The following is a 21363-nucleotide window of genomic DNA, read 5'->3' as shown; positions in this document are numbered from 1 at the left end:
GTCTCCTGGTATTGCCGATGTTTGGTGATCTGTTCTAAATAGATGTCCCTCGACTACCTGATGGTGTCTGATACCATGAGTTGCCGTATCAGCTGAGCATAGCACTGATCGATTCCGCATTCCCACAACACTCACTCATTACTGGGGCCCCATGTGCCCAGGGACCAGAGCTATAGTATTATCCCAGGCAACCCAATATGGACATAGACATCATTTCCAAATTGTCATTTTCAGGTCTGGTTGTCTCCTGGTACATCAGTGTACAGTGACACTATGAAGGGAGATTATCTCAGTCCTTCAGCCCTCTCCTCTGGCTAGCTCAAGAGTGAAGCTGATGAGTTTTGGAGAGTACCTTGGCTAGTAGTAGGAGCTCATTTCCTCCTTTCCCCCCATTTTCAGATGTGTCGTCAGGAGGAGTTATCTAGCACTGACTTGGAGAAAACACGGCTGGAATCAAGTCGCCGTGGAGATGCACTGGCTAAAGTATCCAAAGAAAAGGAAGCCCTGGTGCGTGAGAAGGCAGCACTGGAGGTGCGACTAGGGGCTGTGGAACGGGACAGGCGGGGCCTTTCAGAGCAGCTGGCAGAGCTCAGGTGAGGTTGGGGAAAGGACCTTGTGCAGCACACAGATATATTTGTTGGATCTAGTTGTAGTCACTTGGCACTGAGTAGCAGGAGTGGTATAACTTGGGTCGACTTACCTGCATAGTGAAGACATGCCTTGAGAGAGTGCTTTCTATTTGAGTATCATTGTATGTTTTGCAAACAGCCTCACCACCTCTGGGAGGTAGGGCCATTTTAATATCTATGTTCCAAGGCCAGGATTCTCTCAGCCAGACAGCAACTCAATAGGAGTCACAAGAGAAAACCCGAAGTCCCAGTGAGGGTTTATTTTTGGTACAAGCTTAACAAACTGAAGCAGAAGTACCTGCCCATGTCCCTTTCCTGCTACATAGTACTATGTAAACTCCCAAACAAGCCAGTATAATTCTTCGATATCTGGTTCCTCAGCTCTGACAGAGTGAGCTGCCCCCGGCCATCCTCTTTGGCACAAACTGTTTGCTTGGATCCAAGTGCTTATCGGGATTATAGAATAGAGTCTGAGGCTTCAGAGGCTGTTTTCTGCAGGCTGCACTGTTCTGTTGATTGAGCAGACCCCATTCCCTGATTACAACACCACAGATTTTGGAGCAGGCATTTCTGGATCCAAGGCTTTGACCTGAGGACAGTCAGAGTCAGTCCCACATCTGACTGAGATGGAGCTAGAGACTTACTCTGGAGGTGCTGGGAACCCAGAAATCTTCAGGAATCCATTTCTATGTTTGCTTATGTTGATCACGATGGGGGTCGTAGAAATGTGCCACAGACAGAGATTCCATTTTCCCTTTGGTCCTCTCCAGCCTCTTTTGATTTCTAGTCCTTCCCTGTTTTATGGATCCTTTACTCCTGAGCCTTGCTGACCTGTAAGAACAGGCATCAGGGAGAAATTGTTTGGTCCTGATAGAGGCCTCCCTACAGATGCGGGAGCAGGCAGATGCCGGACACAGTGTTGGTATATAATACTCTAAATACTTTTATTGATTATAATGTAAACCCCACTCACTCCACATTCATACCCCTTTCAGACTACATCAGAGTCTGATGATTAGAACAAAGTCCCAATGGCCAGTCAAGGTCCGCTTCCAGTCATGAGCTGTGGGGAGCCGGCGTTGCACACCTCTTCAAAATTAGAGCTCTGGATGAATGTCTGACTCCAAATTCAGATATCATATACAACCATATGTAGTCCATTCCATTGCATCATCAGTCCTTTATCTTTGCCAAGAAAACAGTCATGGGCAGGCTGCCATAATCCAAGGCATTTCATTTCCCCCTTTTTTGTCCACAGCACCACAGCTGTAGCGAATACATTGCCGTGACAACACCACCGATGTTATTCCTTTTTCTGCTGATTCTTTATCTTTCCTATGGACATAAAAAGTTGTTTTGCATGGAACAGTCCTTGACTGTTTGCAACATTAAATCCTTGCTTCGTTTGCCAGCATGCAACCCACATACTCATCTCAAGCATACTTCACACACACTAGGCCCGCTGGCCTATAACATATTACAACGTATTCATATATATGTGTATATATGTGTCACAACATATATGATTATATCCCAACAATATTACACTATTTTTCTGCTGTATCAGGATCAAATATCTGAGTGATCCTCTGATCCAGAGAGAGTTTACTGTTAGTTTGCATGTTGCCATGGAAGAGAATGATTCTTCTTAAGAATCTGGCCTACTAGAATAATTCAGGGAATGAAGAGCCTATTTTATGAGAGGAGACAAAGGGCTTGGTTTGTTAGCCTATCAAAATGAAGGCTGAAAGGGGATCTGATTGTTCTCTATAAATAAATTAGGGGGTAAACACCAGGGAGGGAGAGGAACTGTTTCAAATAAAGGACAGTGTTGGCACAAGAAGAAATGGGTATAAACTGGCCATGAATAGATTTAGGCTGGAAATTAAAAGAAGGTTTCTAGCCATCAGAGGAATGAGGTTCTAAAGCAAGTCTTTCAATAGGAATTGTGGGGGAAAGAAATCCAGTTAATTTTAAAATATTTCTTGATAAATTTAGGACTGAGATTAGGTGATGTGGTTGTCTTCAATAATAGGGGACTAGGCTTGATGGCTCAGGAGGTCCCTTCCAGACCTGTGCTCCAATGTGAGGTAAAGGAGTATTGCATCCAATTTTGGGTCCCCCACTATAGGAAGGATGTGGACAATTGGAGGCAGTCCAGTGGAGGGCAACAAAAATGATTAGGGGGCTGGGGCACACGATTTATGAGGAGAGGCTGAGGGAACTGGGCTTATTTAGTCTGCAGAAAAGAAGAGTGAAGGGGGATTTGATAGCAACCTTCAACTACCTGAAGGGGAGTTCCAAAGAGGATGGACCTACACTGTTCTCAGTGGTGGCAGTTGACAGAACAAGGAGCAATGGTCTCAAGTTGCAGTGGGGGAGGTCTAGGTTGGATATCAGGAAAAACTATTTCAGTGGGATGGTGGTGAAGCACTAGAATGGATTACCTAGGGAGATGGTGGACTCTCCATCCTTAGAGGTTTTTAAGGCCTGGCTTGAGAAAGCCCTGGCTGGGATGATTTAGTTGGTGTTGGTCCTGCTTTGAGCAGGGGGTTGGACTAGATGACCTCCAGAGGTCTTTTCCAACTCTAATCTATGATTCTATGAAGAGGAACGGGAGAATCATAGATTCCAGGGCCAGATGGGACCATTGTGATCATCTTGTGACGGGATCCCTGGGGTGCAGCCTGGGACTGTGGGAGCACTGTGCCCCCTTAACTCTCCATCCTGGGCTGTCTCTCACAATGTCTTGCTAGTGACCAGCAGCAAACCCCTCCAGGCTATTATCACGCAGCACAACAGCATGCGGAGCCCACACCCACCTAGATGGCATGAATGCTCCCAGAGCCACTCATGAATCACACAGAAAAAGGCACCAGCCAGATGCCCTCAGCTCCTAGCCTTGTACCTCAGGAATATACCGTCTTGCGCTGCTCAAGACCCTTTCTTGAGCAATGCAAATTTATTAATTGGTCACCACTTCATCAATGGAAAGTGGATATACACCAGCCTTTATAAATCTGAGCAGATTTACCAAACACTTCAGGCAAGCTGATTGGTAAAGGTAAACAGTTAAACAAATGTATTGACTACAAAAGAAAGATTTTAAGTGATAGGCAAAAAGTCAGAGTTAGCTACCAAATAAAATAAAATAAAAGCACGCAATCTAAACTCTCAACCTTGTTAGACTGGGCAACATCTAGATTAAGATATCACCCCACTGGATATTGCAGTTCATAGTACACAGGTTTTCCCCTAGAAATCTGGGCCAGACTCCTCTGTTGGAGTCTTCAGGCTTCTGAGTGTCCTTGTTGCTTGCAGCATAGGTGGGGGAAGGAGAAAGACCACGAATGGAGCTACTGTGTTCTGTTTTAGACCCTTAGTCCCATGTGCTTGGAGAACACAAGACCAGACATATTTGGTGGGCATTGCTGAGTCCCCAGGCAAAGTTGAGCAATTCCCCTGGTGTGGCTTTGTGCAAGTGAGTCATTGCATTGTAGCTCCCTTGCTAGACAATGGTGGTTGATGGTTGTTCGACACTCACCCAGGCGTTGGTTACTTACTTTGCTGTTGTCTCAGAGTCTCTGGGGAGCTAACATCTGGCCGATTCCCCAATTCATAGCATGTTTTAGTGACAACACAATCTCATAACTTCATATGTGCTAATGATATACATATTTAGATAGAACAATGACTTTCAGCAGATCATAACCTTTCTCCTGATACTTCACATGGCCTGCTTCATAGCAATATCACAATTATATATAAATAAAGAATATGCAGGTTACAGGGTGCTCCCCCAAGGTACAGAATTTCACACATCTAGACCAACCTCCTGTGTAACAAAAGTCATAGAACTTCCCCAAAATAATCACTAGAGTTTATCTTGTAGAAAAACAAGAGATAGTTACTGGACCTAGAGAACAAGCTGTTCTGTCTTCTGCCTCTCTTGTAAAGTGGTTAGAAATAGTTCTTCATCCCCTCTAGGTGATTTTTAGAGGCTTCCAGAAATGGCTAGGTTATATTGGTGATACCTTTGACTTTGAGTTGTCAATCATGCTGGAGAAATATAATTGACTTTTGACTTTATGAAACTCAAGAATAGGGTTAATTTAGCCATCCTGATAAATAAGGACCTCCTGGAACAAGCCTGAGTTCTGGATTACTCCATCTTCTATATGCCCAAGATCTATATTGGAGGATGCCATGCTGAAATGTGTATTGCAATTTATCAGGCTCTATTTCCATGTTACCATTTTTTTTCTGGGATTCACTTCTACCTTTCCTGGAACAGTTCCAGAGGAGATTACAGCCACATCCAAATCCATTGTGTCCAGATGACAGAAGATTCTGAATCTTGAGCTTAGAGCTCTGTACAGTGATTCAGACAGCTTTTTGCTCTCTCATCATCGCTATCACTCACCCTTCATCAATGTACAAGCTAAAACAGAGGACTTACTGTTTGACAGACCAAACCTTTTCAGCAGAAAAACTGATGAGACAATGGAAAAACCAGCAATCTCTAGGTTTATATAGTCCTTATTAGAAGAGATCAGTACCCTTCCTTTGCCAATGCCAACATCAGTCACAGCAGGTGATAGGGCAGGTTTCAGAGATCCTTTGCCCTGGTCTACACTAGGCGTTGAGGTCGAATTTAGCAGCGTTAAATCGATGTAACCCTGCACCCGTCCATATGACGAAGCCCTTTTTTTCGACTTAAAGGGCTCTTAAAATCGATTTCCTTACTCCACCCCCGACAAGGGGATTAGCGCTGAAATCGGTTTTGCTGCGTCGAATTTGGGGTACTGTGGATGCAATTAGATGGTATTGGCCTCCCGGAGCTATCCCAGAGTGCTCCATTGTGACCACTCTGGACAGCACTCTCAAGTCAGATGCACTGACCAGGTAGACAGGAAAAGGCCCGCAAACTTTTGAATTTCAATTTCCTGTTTGGCCAGTGTGGCAAGCTGCAGGTGACCATGCAGAGCTCATCAGCAGAGGTGACCATGCAGAACTCATAAGAGGTGACCATGATGGAGTCCCAGAATCGCAAAAGAGCTCCAGCATGGACCGAACGGGAGGTATGGGATCTGATCGCTGTATGGGGAGAGGAATCCGTGCTATCAGAACTACATTCCAGTTTTCGAAATGCCAAAACATTTGAGAAAATCTCCCAGGGCATGAAGGACAGAGGCCATAACAGGGACCTGAAACAGTACCACGTGAAACTTAAGGAGCTGAGGCAAACCTATCAGAAAACCAGAGAGGCGAACGGCCGCTCCGGATCAGAGCCCCAAACATGCCGCTTCTATGATGAGCTGCATGCCATTTTAGGGGGTTCAGCCACCACTACCCCAGCCGTGCTGTTTGACTCCTTCAGTGGAGATGGAGGCAACACGGAAGCAGGTTTTGGGGATGAGGAAGACGATGAGGAGGAGGCTGTAGATAGCTCACAGCAAACAAGCGAAGAAACCGGTTTTCCCGACAGCCAGGAACTGTTTCTCACCCTGGACCTGGAGCCAGTACCCCCCGAACCCACCCAAGGCTGCCTCCCGGACCCACCAGGCGGAGAAGGGACCTCTGGTGAGTGTACCTTTTAAAATACTATACAAGGTTTAAAAGCCAGCATGTTTAATGATTAATTTGCCCTGGCATTCGTGGCTCTCCTGGATATACTCCCAAAGCCTTTGCAAAAGGTTTCTGGGGAGGGCAGCCTTATTCCATCCACCATGGTAGGACACTTTACCACTCCAGGCCAGTAGCATGTACTCGGGAATCATTGTAGAACAAAGCATTGCAGTGTATGTTTGCTGGCGTTCAAACAAGATCCGTTCTTTATCTCTCTGTGTTATCCTTAGGAGAGTGATATCATTCATGGTCACCTGGTTGAAATAGGGTGCTTTTCTTAAGAGGACATTCAGAGGTGCCCATTCCTGCTGGGCTGTTTGCCTATGGCTGAACAGAAATGTTCCCCCCCGTTAGCCACGCTGGGGGGGGGAGGCAAAATGCGACCTTGTAACGAAAGCACATGTGCTATGTATGTAATGTTAACAGCAAGGTTTACTGTGAAAGAGTGTACCCATTGTTCTATAAAATGTGTCTTTTCAAATACTACTGTCCCTTTTTTTTCCTCCACCAGCTGCATGTATTTCAAGGATCACAGGATCTTCTCCTTCCCAGAGGCTAGCGAAGATTAGAAGGGGAAAAAAACGCACTCGCGATGAAATGTTCTCTGAGCTCATGCTGTCCTCCCACACTGACAGAGCACAGACGAATGCATGGAGGCAGACAATGTCAGAGTGCAGGAAAGCACAAAATGACTGGGAGGAGAGGTGGCAGGCTGAAGAGAGTAAGTGGCGGGCTGAAGAGAGGGCTGAAGCTGAAAGGTGGCGGCAGCATGATGAGAGGAGGCAGGATTCAATGCTGAGGCTCCTGGAGGATCAAACTAATATGCTCCAGCGTATGGTTGAGCTTCAGGAAAGGCAGCAGGAGCACAGACCGCCGCTACAGCCCCTGTGTAACCAACCACCCTCCTCCCCAAGTTCCATAGCCTCCTCACCCAGACACCCAAGAACGCGGTGGAGGGGCCTCCGGCCACCTAGCCACTCCACCCCAGAGGATTGCCCAAGCAACAGAAGCTGGGATTCAATAAGTTTTAAAGTTTTAAAGTGCTGTGTGGCCTTGTCCTTCCCTCCTCCACCACCCCTCCTGGGCTACCTTGGTAATTATCCCCCTATTTGTGTGATGAATTAATAAAGAATGCATGAATGTGAAGCAACAATGACTTTATTGCCTCTGCAAGCGGTGATCGAAGGGAGGTGGGGAGGGTGATTAGCTTACAGGGAAGTAGAGTGAACCAAGGGGTGGGGGATTTCATCAAGGAGAAACAAACAGAACTTTCACACCATAGCCTGGCCAGTCATGAACTGGTTTTCAAAGCTTCTCTGATGCACACCGCACCCTCCTGTGCTCTTCTAACTGCCCTGGTGTCTGGCTGTGCGTAACCAGCAGCCAGGCGATTTGCCTCAACCTCCCACCCCGCCATAAACGTCTCCCCCTTACTCTCACAGATATTGTATAGCGCACAGCAAGCAGTAATAACAGTGGGAATATTGGTTTCGCTGGTCTAACCGAGTCAGTAAACTGCGCCAGCGCACTTCTAAACGTGCAAATGCACATTCTACCACCATTCTGCACTTGCTCAGGCTGTAGTTGAACAGCTCCTGACTACTCTTCAGGCTGCCTGTGTATGGCTTCATGAGCCATGGCATTAAAGGGTAGGCTGGGTCCCCAAGGATAACTATAGGCATGTCAACATCCCCAACGGTTATTTTCTGGTCTGGGAAGAAAGTCCCTTCCTGCAGCTTTTGAAACAGACCAGAGTTCCTGAAGATGTGAGCGTCATGTACTTTTCCCGGCCATCCCACGTTGATGTTGGTGAAACGTCCCTTGTGATCCACCAGTGCTTGCAGCACTATTGAAAAGTACCCCTTGCGGTTTATGTACTCGCTGGCTTGGTGCTCCGGTGCCAAGATAGGGATATGGGTTCCGTCTATGGCCCCACCACAGTTAGGGAATCCCATTGCAGCAAAGCCATCTACTATGACCTGCACATTTCCCAGGGTCACTACCCTTGATATCAGCAGATCTTTGATTGCGTTGGCTACTTGCATCACAGGAGCCCCCACAGTAGATTTGCTCACTCCAAATTGATTCCCGACTGACCGGTAACTGTCTGGCGTTGCAAGCTTCCACAGGGCTATTGCCACTCGCTTCTCAACTGTGAGGGCTGCTCTCATCTTGATAATCTTGTGCCTCAGGGCAGGGGAAAGCAAGTCACAAAGTTCCATGAAAGTGCCCTTACACATGCGAAAGTTTCGCAGCCACTGGGAATCGTCCCAGACCTGCAACACTATGCGGTCCCACCAGTCTGTGCTTGTTTCCCGAGCCCAGAATCGGCATTCCATCGCATGAACCTGCGCCATTAGCACCATGATGCCCACATTGGCAGGGCCCGTGCTTTAAGAGAAGTCTGTGTCCATGTCCTCATCACTCTTGTCACAGCGCTGACGTCGCCGACTTGCCCAGTTTCGCTTTGCCAGGTTCTGGTGCTGCATATACTGCTGAATAATGTGTGTGGTGTTTAATGTGCTCCTAATTGCCAAAGTGATCTGAGCGGGCTTGCCGTGGTATGGCGTCTGCACAGAAAAAAGGCGCGGAACGATTGTCTGCTGTTGCCCTGACGGAGGGAGGGGAGACTGACAACGTGGCTTACAGGTTGGCTTACAGGGAATTAAAATCAACAAAGGGGGTGGCTTTGCGAGAAACTGAATGGCCACCTGAAGGATAGAACTCAAAACCTCAAGGATAGAACTCAAAACTGGGTTTTGCAGGCCGTCGATTTCACAGAGGGAGGGAGGGAGGGAGGGAGGAGAAAATGAATACAAAACAAATCTGGTCTATTTCTTGTTTTGAGCCACTTCATCTATCTTTATACATCATGCTGGCAGCAGACTGTGCAGTACGACCGCTAGCCATCGTCACCTCCTGGGTGCTCGGCAGAAGACGATGCAGAATGACTGCTGGCCATCGTCTTCTGCTAGCTGCAGATGAAAAGACAGTGCACTGCCGGTAGGACTCAATCGCCATGAGACGAAACAAGGGAAATGACCTGGCTGAGTCACTCCCTTGTTTGCCCAGGCGCCCGGTTAAAAGAGCACCCAGGACTACGTCGACGACGGCTACCAGTCATACTGCACTGTCTGTTGCCAAAAGGCAATAAATTGCTGCTGTGTAGCAATGCAGTACCATGTCCGCCAGCACCCAGGAGACATACGGTGACGGTTAGCTGAGCGGGCTCCATGCTTGCTGAGGTATGGCGTCTGCACAAGTAACTCAAGAAATAAGGCGCAAAACGATCGTCTGCCCTTGCTTTTACAGAGGGAGGGAACGGGGGCCTGACGATATGTACCCAGAACCACCCACGACAATGTTTTAGCCCCATCAGGCACTGGGATTTCTACCCAGAATTCAAATGGGTGGTGGAGACTGCGGGAACTGTGGGATAGCTACCCACAGTGCAAAGCTCCGGAAGTCGACTGTTGCCTCGGTACTGTGGACAGAATCCGCCGACTACATGCACTTAGAGCATTTGTGTGGGGACGCACACACACTCGACTGTATAGAAACGCTTTCTACAAAACCGACTTCTATAAATTTGACCTAATTTCGTAGTGTAGACATATCCTTTGATAGGCAGAAGTCAAAGTACTTCAGAGCAGACACCAAGAGCTGCTGCTGTTTCTAGAGCTGCACCTTAATCCTCCACGCTACGAATCAAACGGGGCTCCTAGGGGATGTTGGCTCACTTCCCATTCTGGAGAAATTTCCTTCTGGGTTTCTGTTTGGGGACTGACTTTCCTTCTTCCTTGAAGTGCAGAGTACAGTTACTAATGGATCCTGGAGATAGTAGAATCAGGTTATGCCATTCAGTTGCACTCAGTTTCCCTTTCTGATCCCTTTACGGGCATCCTTTTCAGGAGAAAGTGCTAAGGGATATAGTCCCATCCTCAGTCTGGGAGCCATAGAAGCGATCTCTTAGCAGGGCTTGTTTCCAAAAAGCAGATGTCTTTGTTCCATATTGAATCTTCAGAAAATAAACAAGTACATCAGAAAGTTCAAATTTCGTATGGTGACTTTGACTTCTCTGATTTCTTCCCTGAGTCCAGGAGATTGATTTGTGGCTTTTGACCTCAAAGATGTCTAGTTTCATACATCCATCATATCAGTGCACAGGAATTGTTGGATTCTGTGTAACAGCAGTCACCAGTCGAGAGCAGTTTTCTTGTGTTGATCAAGGTCTCTTTACAGCTTTTGATACTCAGAGCTGTTCTTTGTGTATGCGTCCGTGTGCACTCCACACTAGGTGCACTGTACCCTTGTGCATGGAACCAGATTTTTTTTAAGAGCACTGTCCATTGGAGGTCACGCATGCATCCTGTACTGCCGCATGTTCCTTTATGAGGTTATAAAGGCCAGGATGTCCACAGCCGTCCCACGATTCTCTCTTACTGCTCCTGGCAGTGAGACAGAACTTAGCTGGTATCAGACCCATGGACTTTAGCTCCAGCTACATTTCTCAAAAAAAAAGTCCTTCAAATCTTCTGAGATTCCTCAAAACCACCTTCATGATTTATTTTTGTTCCCTAGTCTGTTCTAGCACTTGTTGAACCAAAATCTGCTTGCAGATCCCAGTGTCCAGGCCCCCTCGTGCAAGGGCCCCTTGCATAGGCTCTTAGAATGGGAAACTCAAAACCCACAGGCTTTAAGCCTTGTCTGCCCTGCAATGAGATAATTTCTCTGAAAGATGGGTCCTGCAGATGCCTATTCTGCTTGAGAAAGTCTCATGTCCCAAGCCAGTGCTCTGTCTGCCTTTCTCGCTGCAAGACCTTGCAAGACAAGGGATACCTAAGGCTGAAACTCCATCTTCTGGAGCAATTTGTGAGAGTGGCGTCTGATCCAGAAAAGCCAAGCTTGAAGACCCCTTTGATGGCCAAACCCACATCTTCCAGCACTCCACCAAGCAGGCAGGCAACTCTGAAGACCTCTACAGAAAAAGAGGCACCGAAAGCTGACCTGGCGCCAGCATCAGCATTGGCACTAGTACCAACCCTGGCACAGAAGTCATTGATGGCCCCAATGTCAAAGTTAACACTTTGGACAAAAAAAGAGGGTGCTGAGATGTACTGCCGCAAACACTGGGGCAGGAGCTTGAGAAGGAATTCCAGTATCCTTTCAGAAAGAGGGATGCAGGAAGATGTTGGGAGACAAGCTGGCCAAATCACGCATTGTCCTTCGGTGAAAATATAGCCTCAGCATTAATACCGGCACCAATTTCAGGGCCTTTAAGGAGGTCCTGGTGCAGACCATGCCTTCTATGATGAGATAACTGGCTCTGTGGACGAGGGGAAAGCAGTGGACGTGTTATTCCTTGACTTTAGCAAAGCTTTTGATAGAGTCTCCCACAGTATTCTTTCCAGCAAGTTAAAGAAGTATGGGTTGGATAAATGGACTATAAGGTAGATAGAAAGCTAGCTAGATCATCCGGCTCAACCAGTAGTGATCAATGGCTCCATGTCTAGTTGGCAGCCGGTATCAAGCGGACTGTCCCAAGGGTCGGTCCTGGGGCAGGTTTTGTTCAATATCTTCATTAATGATCTGGAGGATGGTGTGGATTGCACCTTCAGCAAGTTTGCAGATGACACTAACCTGGGAGGAGTGGTAGATACGCAGGACAGTAGGGATAGGATACAGAGGGACCTAGACAAATTAGAGGATTGGGCCAAGAGAAATCTGATGAGGTTCAACAAGGACAAGTGCAGAGTCCTGCACTTAGGACGGAAGAATCCCATGCACCGCTACAGACTAGGGACCGAGTGGCTAGGCAGCAGTTCTGCAGAAAAGGACCTAGGGGTTACAGTAGATGTGAAGCTGGATATGAGTCAACAGTGTGCCCTTGTTGCCAAGAAGGCTAATGGCATTTTCGGCTGTATAAGTAGGAGCATTGCCAGCAGATCGAGGGATGTGATCGTTCCCCTCTATTCGACATTGGTGAGGCCTCATCTGGAGTACTGTATCCAGTTTTGGGCCCCACACTACAAGAAAGATGTGGAAAAATTGGAAAGAATCCAGCGGAGGGTAACAAAAATGATTAGGCTGCTGGAGCACATGATTTATGAGGAGAGGCTGAGGGAACTGGGATTATTTAGCCTACAGAAAAGAAGAGTGAGGGGAGATGTGATAGCAACCTTCAACTACCTGAAGGGTTCCAAAGAGGATGGACCTACGCTGTTCTCAGTCGTGGCAGTTGACAGAACAAGGAGCAATGATCTCAAGTTGCAGTGGGGGAGGTTTAGGTTGGATATTAGGAAAAACTTTTTCACTAGGAGGGTGGTGAAGCACTGGAATGGGTTACATAGGGAGGTGGTGGAATCTCCTTCCTTAGGGGATTTTACGGTCAGGCTTGACTAAGTCCTGGCTGGGATGATTTAGTTGGGGATTAGGTCCTGCTTTGAGCAGGGTGTTGAACTAGACCTCCTGAGGTCCCTTCCAACCCTGATATTCTATGATTCTATGATCTTTAGAGACTGCGTCTTTGGCTCTGAGAAGTCTCACAATTATTTGCTATCTTGTTGGCTTCCAGTCCTGCAAGGATTGCCCTCCTTATAAATAAAGTCTTCCTAGACCCAGCAAGAGCCTCATGACAAACACCAGCCATTATTCCACCAACTGCAAAATGTGTCAAAGAACAATATCAGGTATCCCCCTTGGGTTTGAGTACTTATACTCCCACTCCAGGCTGCCTTCCTAGTGGGCTAAGCTGTCTAGGAGAAGTGAAGATCCAGCAAGAAACACTCCTAAGGACAAGAGGCACAATGCTTAGATCTGTTTGGAAGAAAAACATAGTCATCACTTTGCTCCAGTTGAGGGTGGCCAGTGGCCAGACATTGTTGGCCAAATACAACTCTTTGACATGGGACAGGGTAACACCCTTCCTGACAAGTTTCTTCATGAAAGCGGAGAGGAGCTGAAAGGCGTTATAAAAGAAGGCCAGCCTGGGGCCAAGGCAGCTCTGCTGGCTGTGTGGGACACTTGTGAGGCTGTGGCCAGTGGCTCCACACTTTGGGTATCCCTAGTGAGGTACTAGCCACAATTGAGGCCCTGCCCTTTGAGGGCTTCAACTCTCCAGTGAACAGACTGGTGGAACCCTACATTCCATGAAAGATCCCAAAGAAATATTATGCTCCAGGAATCCACACTCCCCCACACTTTTGAAAGGTGTATCACCCTTAACCACTGCACCAGTGAAGACTATTCATCCCATCATACCACAGACAGATGGCGTACCAGCCTAGAAACCTACATATGACACCCATAAAGGCCCATAAGTGGTTCACTACGCTGTCAGCAACTCCCTATCAGGCCTGACAAACTCACTATACTTAACACATTGCAGTTGTAGTATTTATATGTAAAGCATGTTCTTTGAGTGCTTGTTTATGTCAATTCTGATCAGGTGTGTGCACACTGCGTGCACGACAGCCAGAAGATTTTTCCCTTAGCAGTAACCGTAGGGTCAGCCTGGGCACCTTCATGGTGCCCAATATAGGGCCCTGCCAACCCGACACCCACTCAGTTCCTACTTACCACATGTGACGGCTAGCTGGAACTCCCTACTGCTCTTGCCTCGGCAAGCCTGTGCTTCTCAGTATCTCTGTTCTCATGAACATAGTTAGCATAGTAGCTATAGTTAGTGTAGTTTTCTAATAGGTTTCCTTTGGGGGGGGTCTTCCCCCTGACGTTTTTCCTCAGCACTGGGGTATGTCAGTCCCCGGGCTTTAAACCATGCTTGGACTACAGCAGGTTTATGCCAAGGAGTGACCCGCACTCGTTGTGCCTTAAGAGTCTGGGCGAGGATCATCTCAGAGACCTCTGTAAGATCTTCAAGGGTTTTCAGCACCTCCGAGTCCTACTTATGGAGGCGGCTCTTTGGCCCCAGTCTGAGCACGCCATGCCTGACCCGGCTTCGAGCGCCACATCCTTGGTGCACAGTGCGCCGGTACCATTGATGCACGAACCGGTGCTGAGGAAGGATTCAGTTAGAGACCCTCGGCACTGCCATGGCACCACCCACAGGCAGCCATTTGTGAGGCACCGCTCTCACTCCCTGGTGTCCTGTAAGAAGAAGATGGCTGACAGAGGGTGCTCCCCAGCTGGGTCTAAGGACCAGATAACAAGAAAACCCCCATCGGGTGCTCAATTGGCCAGGATCCCATCGACTACTACTCCAGGAGGGGTACAGTCAAGTCCAGACCTGCGCCATTGGGCCGCTGCTTGCAAGGACATACAACTCCCCTCCATGCTGGAGGTGTTCGAGGCGGCAGCAGACCTACTGGCATTCACTGTGCCACCCTCCCGACCTAGGAGGGACAGGTCACTGGCACCAATCCCAGGCCCGGTACAGTCTGTGGGCAAGCCAGTGATGATGTCTGCCATGAGGCCATCCCTGTTACATCAACCACCGGCACCAGGAGTTTCTGCGGGGGAGCCACTCCGGTCCCTAAGCTGGCACTGATCCCCGGCACCAAGAGGCTCTGCTCCTCCCTGGTCATCACAATCAAAGATCTCGGAGGCAGAGTCCTTTTGCTCTAGCAGGAGCAGAAGATCCTGCTCCCGCCACGATCATCATTCCTACCCAGCGCCCTGGCCGGGCCAGTGGCAGGCCCCCCAGTGGCCCTTCTGAACTCCCTGGGCTTATCATCAAAGCCAGGGTGCCGCACTGTCCTCAGCACCTTTCCTGGCTCCGATCCTGGCATCGACCATGACTCCAATCCTGGCGTCAGCCCCCATTCCGGCATCTTCCTCCATCCCGGGGCGGCTATGGCACCCAGTTCGGTACTGACCCTGGCGCCGATCCCGGCATCCATGGTGCCACTGGCCATGGCACCGACTGTGGCACTGACCGCAGTGCCATCGTTCCTTGCCCCGAGGGACCCCCGGGTGGCCAAGGGCAGTGATCAGACCCCAGTACCGACTGCCTTCAGATGAGGCGGTGGCAGGTACCTAGACTGCTCTGGCCTTAGAGGACACTAGGGTCCTTCAGCAGCTGCTGAGATGGGTGGAGGTGGTGGAGGAAGCCAACCCAATGGCCAATATTCTCTCCCCTTCCGAGCCATCCTGTATCGCGCTGTCACTGATCAAAATGATTGACAATGCCACCAAGACACTGTGGCAGACCCTGTCCTCACTGCCGCTTACCGCCAAGAGATATGAGCGGAGGTACTTTGTTCCCTCGCATGGGTATGAACATTTGTACACTCATCCCCAGCCAGACTCCCTGGTAGTGGATGCTGCTAACCAGTGTGAATGATAAGGCTACCAGGGGCCCTCTCCCAAGAACCGTGAGGACAAGAAGTTGGACCTTTTGGGGAGAAAAATATACTCGACTGGGGGGTCGGAGCTCCATATCACTAACCATCAGGCAGTGGTTAGCAGATAGAATTATAACACCTGTGGGACTATGCAAAAGTTCACTGAACTTCTGACTCTTGTGCGGAGTTCTCTGCACTAGTAGAGGAGGGCAAATTGATCTCCCGCGCATCCCTGCAGGCAGCCTTGGATGTAGCGGACTCGACCTCCTGCACGATGGCTATTGGGGTGGCCATGAGAAGGAGTTGCTGGCTGCAGGTCTTGGGCCTACCATTCAGGTGCTGCAGACAATTCAGGATCTCCCCTTTGAGGGTCAATCGCTGTTTTCAGAGAAGACTGACTCACGTTTGCACAGCCTCAAGGACTCTCGGGCCACCCTGAAGTCCTTGGGCCTTCACACACCTGAGACTCAAAGGAGACGCTTCAGGCCTCCCCGACTTCTGAGGAATTATCAGCCTGAGGGCAGAGAGGCAGGGTTGCGTAGGAGGAACAGGAACTGGAGAAAGAGACCTCATCCTTCCTCTGGCCAGGGCTCTGGCCAGTCTAAACCTTTCTCAGGCCAGAGGCAGGAGTTTTGAAGGTGCACTCAGGGGCGACGCACCAGCTCAAAGACTGGATCCTCCCCGCCTTACCTTTTTGTCCCATCTATCCCCTTTCTACCTTGCGTGGGCCCGCATTACATTGGACCCTTGGGTGCTCTGCATGGTAGAAAGGGGATATTCATTCCAGTTCTCAGCCCTCCCACCCCACCTCCCTGTCCCTCTTCAGGGACTCCTCTCATGAGCAACTCCTTATCCAGGAGGTGCAATTGCTCCTCTCGCTAGGAGCAGTGGAAGAGGTTCCTCAGGGCTACAGGGGCAGAGGCTTTTATACCGGTATTTCCTAATACTGAAAGCTAAAGAGGGGGGCTAAGACCTATTCTAGACCTGTGCAAACTCAACAAATTAATGAAGAAACTCAAGTTCCGCATGGTCTTGTTGGCCTCCATCATCCCTTCCTTGGATCCAGGGGACTGGTATGCCACCCTCGACTTGAAGGACGTGTACTTTCACATAGCAATAACTCTGTCCCATAGAAAATACCTCAGGTTTGTGGTGAGCAACAGCCACTACCAGTTCACAGTCCTCCCGTTTGGTCTGTCAGCAGCGCCCCGAATATTCACCAAGTGCACGGCAGTTGTGGCTGCATTCTTGCGCATGCGCCAGGTACAGGTAGTCCCGTACCTACACAACTGGCTGATCAAGGGCCGCTCTAGGGCTCTAGTAGAGGGGCAAATCGAATTCATCATGGCAACGTTTGATGCACTGGGCCTTCTCCTGAACATGGAGAAGTCCATTCTGTCCCCTGTTCAGCAGATAGAGTTTATAGGGGTGGTTCTGGACTCGACCCAGGCCAGGGCATATCTTCCAGAATCAAGGTTCCGGGCCAAGGGCGACATCATTCGGAGTCTCAGGCAGTTTCCCACCACCACAGCATGAAATTGCTTAAGACTCCTGGGACACATGGCTGCGTGTACCTATGTGGTGCAACACGCCAGGCTCAGACTTCAGCTGCTCCAATCCTGGCTAGCCTTGGTGTATCAGCTGGTTCAGGACAGTTTCAATAGGGTCATGATGCTGCCTCCCTGTATCCTCGACTCCCTTCTGTGGTGTCTCAACACACAGGTGGTGTGTGTGGGGGTCCCCTTCGCCAGCCCCCGCCAACTCTCTCATTGGTGACGGACACATCAGACTTGGGCTGGGGTGCACACCTGGGAGACCTCAGGACTCAAGGCCTCTGGTCACAGGCAGAGCTGGCTCCCAACATCAATGTCAGAGAGCTGAGAGCAGTGCACATACCATGCCAGACTTTCTGAGCCCACCTAACAGGGAGATGTATTTCAGTTATGACAGACAATGCCACATGATGTTTTATATCAACAAATGGGGGGTGCATGCTCCTCTCCCGTGTGCCAGGAAGCCCTCATGCGATGGGACTTCTGAGTAGAGCATTCGATACACCTGCAAGCTTGTTGGCAGACTACCTCAGGAGGTCGTTCCAAGGCCAAAAGTGATCTCTATGCCTGGATGTCGCGAACTCCACCTTCCAATGGTGGGGCTTCCCCCAGGTAGACCTCTTTGCCACATGACTCAACAGTGTCACAGTTCTGCTCCTTCTGGAACCACAGTCCGGGCTCCACAGTGGATGCGTTCCTATTACCATGGGGCGATCATTTCCTATACGCATTCCTGCCCATCCCTCTCATTCACAAGGTGCTCCTCAAGATATGGAGGGAAGAAGCTTCGGTGATATTGATAGCTCCAGCCTGGCCCCGCCAACACTGGTACACATCCCTCCTCAAGTTGTCTGTGGAAGTCCCAGTCACCTTGCTGCTCTTCCTGGACTCAGGATCACGGTCACCTCCAGCACTCAAACTTCAAGCTGTTGCACCTCATAGCGTGGAAGCTCCATGGCTGAACCCAATAGAGCTTACTGGCTCAGACCAGGTTAAACAAGTCCTCCTTGACAGTAGAAAACCCTCCACTAGGGATACCTAACTTGCCAAGTGGAAGAGATTTTCAATCCGGATGGTACAGCATCATTTTTCCCCGATGCTCACCACTATACCGCTTATATTGGACTACCTCCTCCATTTCAAACAGCAGGGCCTGTCCATGTCATCAATAAGGGTTCACCTGGCTGCCATTTCAGCCTTTTATGTTCAGCCAATTGATAGATTTCATGGGAGCTCTGCTTGACTCAGGTTCAGTAAAAGCTTTCCTGCCAGAGGACAGGTTCCAGTCCCTGCAGTTGAGGGTGTCTGACCACAGAGTGTACATGTTTGGGCTTCCTTGGTCATAGGTCTGTATGTGTGATGTCCCTTGCCAGACATTGCCTGCAGCATCTAAATTGCTGGCTGACGACAGTCTGCTCCCTGTCCAAACACCTAATGACCAAATAAGTCTCGGTCCCACCATATATCCAGCATGAACTTCAGAGGTGGTTAGACTTGCTGAAAAAGGGGGTCAGTCCCTTCCATGATGATGACACTGATCACAGATTTGTCAGGGACAAGGTGGGGAGCCCACTTACACTACCTGTAAATGCTAGGCTTGTGGTCCCAGGATGATCTCAAGCACCACACAAACTTTTTTTGAAGCAAGAGCCATTAGACTGGCTTGGATAGCATTCCCACCAGTCCTCCAAAATGCTTCGGCAATGAGTATATAAACAAGGGGCACTTGATCATCTCCACTGTGCCTGGAGGTGACTGAGTTCTGGGAGTGGTGTCATCAGCATGGAAATGGACTGCATGGAAGTGGCACGTTTCTTAACTTTACCTAGAATGGTCCCTTGAAATATGTATTAACTACTTATGATAAACAATGCGTTCCACCACATATATAGCTGTGACACTCTGTGTACAGAATCCAAGACCTGAAGAATAGGTCAGTGTAAGTTCAAAAGCTTGTCTCTCTCACCAACGGAAGTTGGTCCAATAAAAGATATTATCGCATCCACCGTGTCTCTCTAATATCTGGAGACTGACATGACTACAGCTACACTGCAAGTACAAGAGACTCATTATTGCTCTGTATTTATATCCTGTAGATCAGCAAAGGAAATCTTAGAATCCAGCCTGTTCGAGGCTCAGCAGCAGGTGTCTCAGCTGGAGGTCACTAGGGGTCAGCTGGAAATCAATGTTCAAACAGTCACCCAGGCCAAAGAGGTGATACAAGGTAAGAGGTTGAGAAGCACAGCCCACCAGAGATGTCCCTTCCGTGGATGGGGCAAAGGTCCACTGGGGAGTGAGAGATGGACATGGCCCTCTCCCTGTCTGGGACAGAAAAGGCTCTGGCATGGTGCAGCTGAGCCCTTAATAGCTCAAGGAAGTGAGAGGGGTTCAAACCCTTGCCATGTCTCCTCTTCTGCAGGAGAAGTGAAGTGCCTTCGTTGTGAGCTGGAGACAGAGAGGTCCACAATGGAGCAGGAGCGGGAAGATATGGCACAGCAGCTCTCACGGACAGAGCAGCAATATCAAGATACCCTTAGCCTTCGGCAAGCTGCGTACGAGGAGGAAATGAACAAGCTCCTGCAAGAGCTGGTAGGTGGTAGGATGGCCATCATCAAAGGGCAAAGCCAGTGGGTTTTAATGGTTAAGACCAGGCCAGCCCTTGGACCCATTTTAATGTTTTCATGAATGTTTATTGCTCTCCTCAGACACTGTACTGATCCTCCATGTACAATGTTTGCTACTGCAGCCTTGTATGATTTACTAACAATACCTTGTATGCTGGATTCCACTTCACTGCAAGACAGCTAGGACATTCCAAAGCTCTAAAGCTTTGTTTTGTCCCTTTGAGGTGCATGTGTTTCATGTACAGACTTTCTGCCAATACGTGGCTATGTTCATATAATTACTTTTTGATCATGACTGTGGTGGTGATAAAAAATAGAAGGCTACTAAGTACAGTAAGAATGAGAGTGTCAGTGCCTGTTAATTTATAATAGGAATTGAGCATCCAGATCCCTCAGACAGTTTTGAAAATCCTTTGTTACATAATCCATTCTATAGAGGAAACATAGAAGTATATCCTCTACAGCAGATATTTGCATTGGACCATTTTTAAGCAATCCATAGACTATGATGTGTATGCACACAAAGTTCATGAAATAATAAACAAATCTGGGAAAACTTTAACCTGTTTGCAGATGCTCCTCAAGCAGAAGAGGGTGATGTTTGTGGAATAAATGTTATGAATCATTTTAACTGTAAATTAAAGTTGCTGTTTAATATGGGTCTGTCAATCCACCAATAGTGCACTGCATGGCTGCGTGTACAGCTGTGTATGATGATGGTGTTCCTAAAGTTTGATTTGCAGACCTGTGCCGGTCCATGTGGATCCTGGGGCTGTTTGCATCATAGAGTCAATCAAGTGAAATAAGACAGTCTCTCAGTATGTATTGCTCTTCAAGTAGAGCTCCCTCTCATGCCTTTGCTTGTTTGGGCTATTGCCCTGGAGGTGAAGTTTGTTATCAAGTCTCATTCTTTGTTGGGTGTTCAAGGGGAATATAATTGTGAACAATTTGCTGACAATACCACAGTGGAGGCGGAAGAAACACAATGGTGTCAAAGCTGAACTTCAATGGGACCTGAAGAGATTAGATTGAGGGCAACAGGAAACAAAGGCATGAAGTTCCGACAAAGTGCTGAACTGCTGTGTTAACCCACGCTCTTATTCACATGTTGTCCCTAACCCACCTCCTAGCTGAAAACTCAGACTTCTCACCCAAGCTTGATAGTGCTTACCGCCTTGTCTAGGTGACCCATCCTGGGTTGTAGGCTTAAGCCCGGGTGTCACTTTGACTCAGGTTGGTAACAGACCCACTTTGCAGTGAGGACACAGGCTAAACTTCTCAAGTGCAGATAGTTATCTAATGTCTTCCCACAATTCCCCCAGTGTGCCCGGGATTGTCAGGTTCTCCCACAATTCACTGGGAAAGAATTAGAGCAGTTTAGTGTGGTGCAGCACAGAGAACCATAGGATGTGCTGCCAGAAATCTTAGCATCTCACATGGGTGAGTGCAGCATCACTGTGGACACAGCAACTCTCATATGGCTCTGCAGTGTGACAGCTCACACCTGAATTAGGCCAACCCAGGTACTGATCTCCCGAATTAACTCTGCAGTACAGACATGCTCAGAGAAAGGAAATAACTAGGTCCCTACCAAATTCACAGTCCATTTCGGTCAATTTCATGGTCA

The 21363-nt window shown here is 48.6% G+C and overlaps 1 protein-coding gene across 5 annotated transcripts in view; it reads left to right on the top strand.

Moving 5' to 3' along the window:
• CEP250 (centrosomal protein 250) overlaps positions 1 to 21363 on the top strand; it is a 142239-nt gene that overhangs the window by 62747 nt on the left and 58129 nt on the right. For all 5 annotated transcript variants that reach the window (XM_043495558.1, XM_043495556.1, XM_043495559.1 and 2 more), the window contains 3 exons: positions 400 to 593; positions 19209 to 19336; positions 19532 to 19701. In XM_043495558.1, the coding sequence (XP_043351493.1) occupies positions 400 to 593; positions 19209 to 19336; positions 19532 to 19701 (492 nt within the window). The remainder of the gene's footprint in view (positions 1 to 399; positions 594 to 19208; positions 19337 to 19531; positions 19702 to 21363) is intronic.

This window comes from Dermochelys coriacea, chromosome 13, assembly GCF_009764565.3.
Source record: "Dermochelys coriacea isolate rDerCor1 chromosome 13, rDerCor1.pri.v4, whole genome shotgun sequence".
NCBI classification, from domain to species: Eukaryota; Metazoa; Chordata; order Testudines; family Dermochelyidae; genus Dermochelys; species Dermochelys coriacea.
The sequence above is the reverse complement of the archived record's forward strand: the minus strand, read 5'-3'. Positions and strand labels throughout refer to the sequence as shown.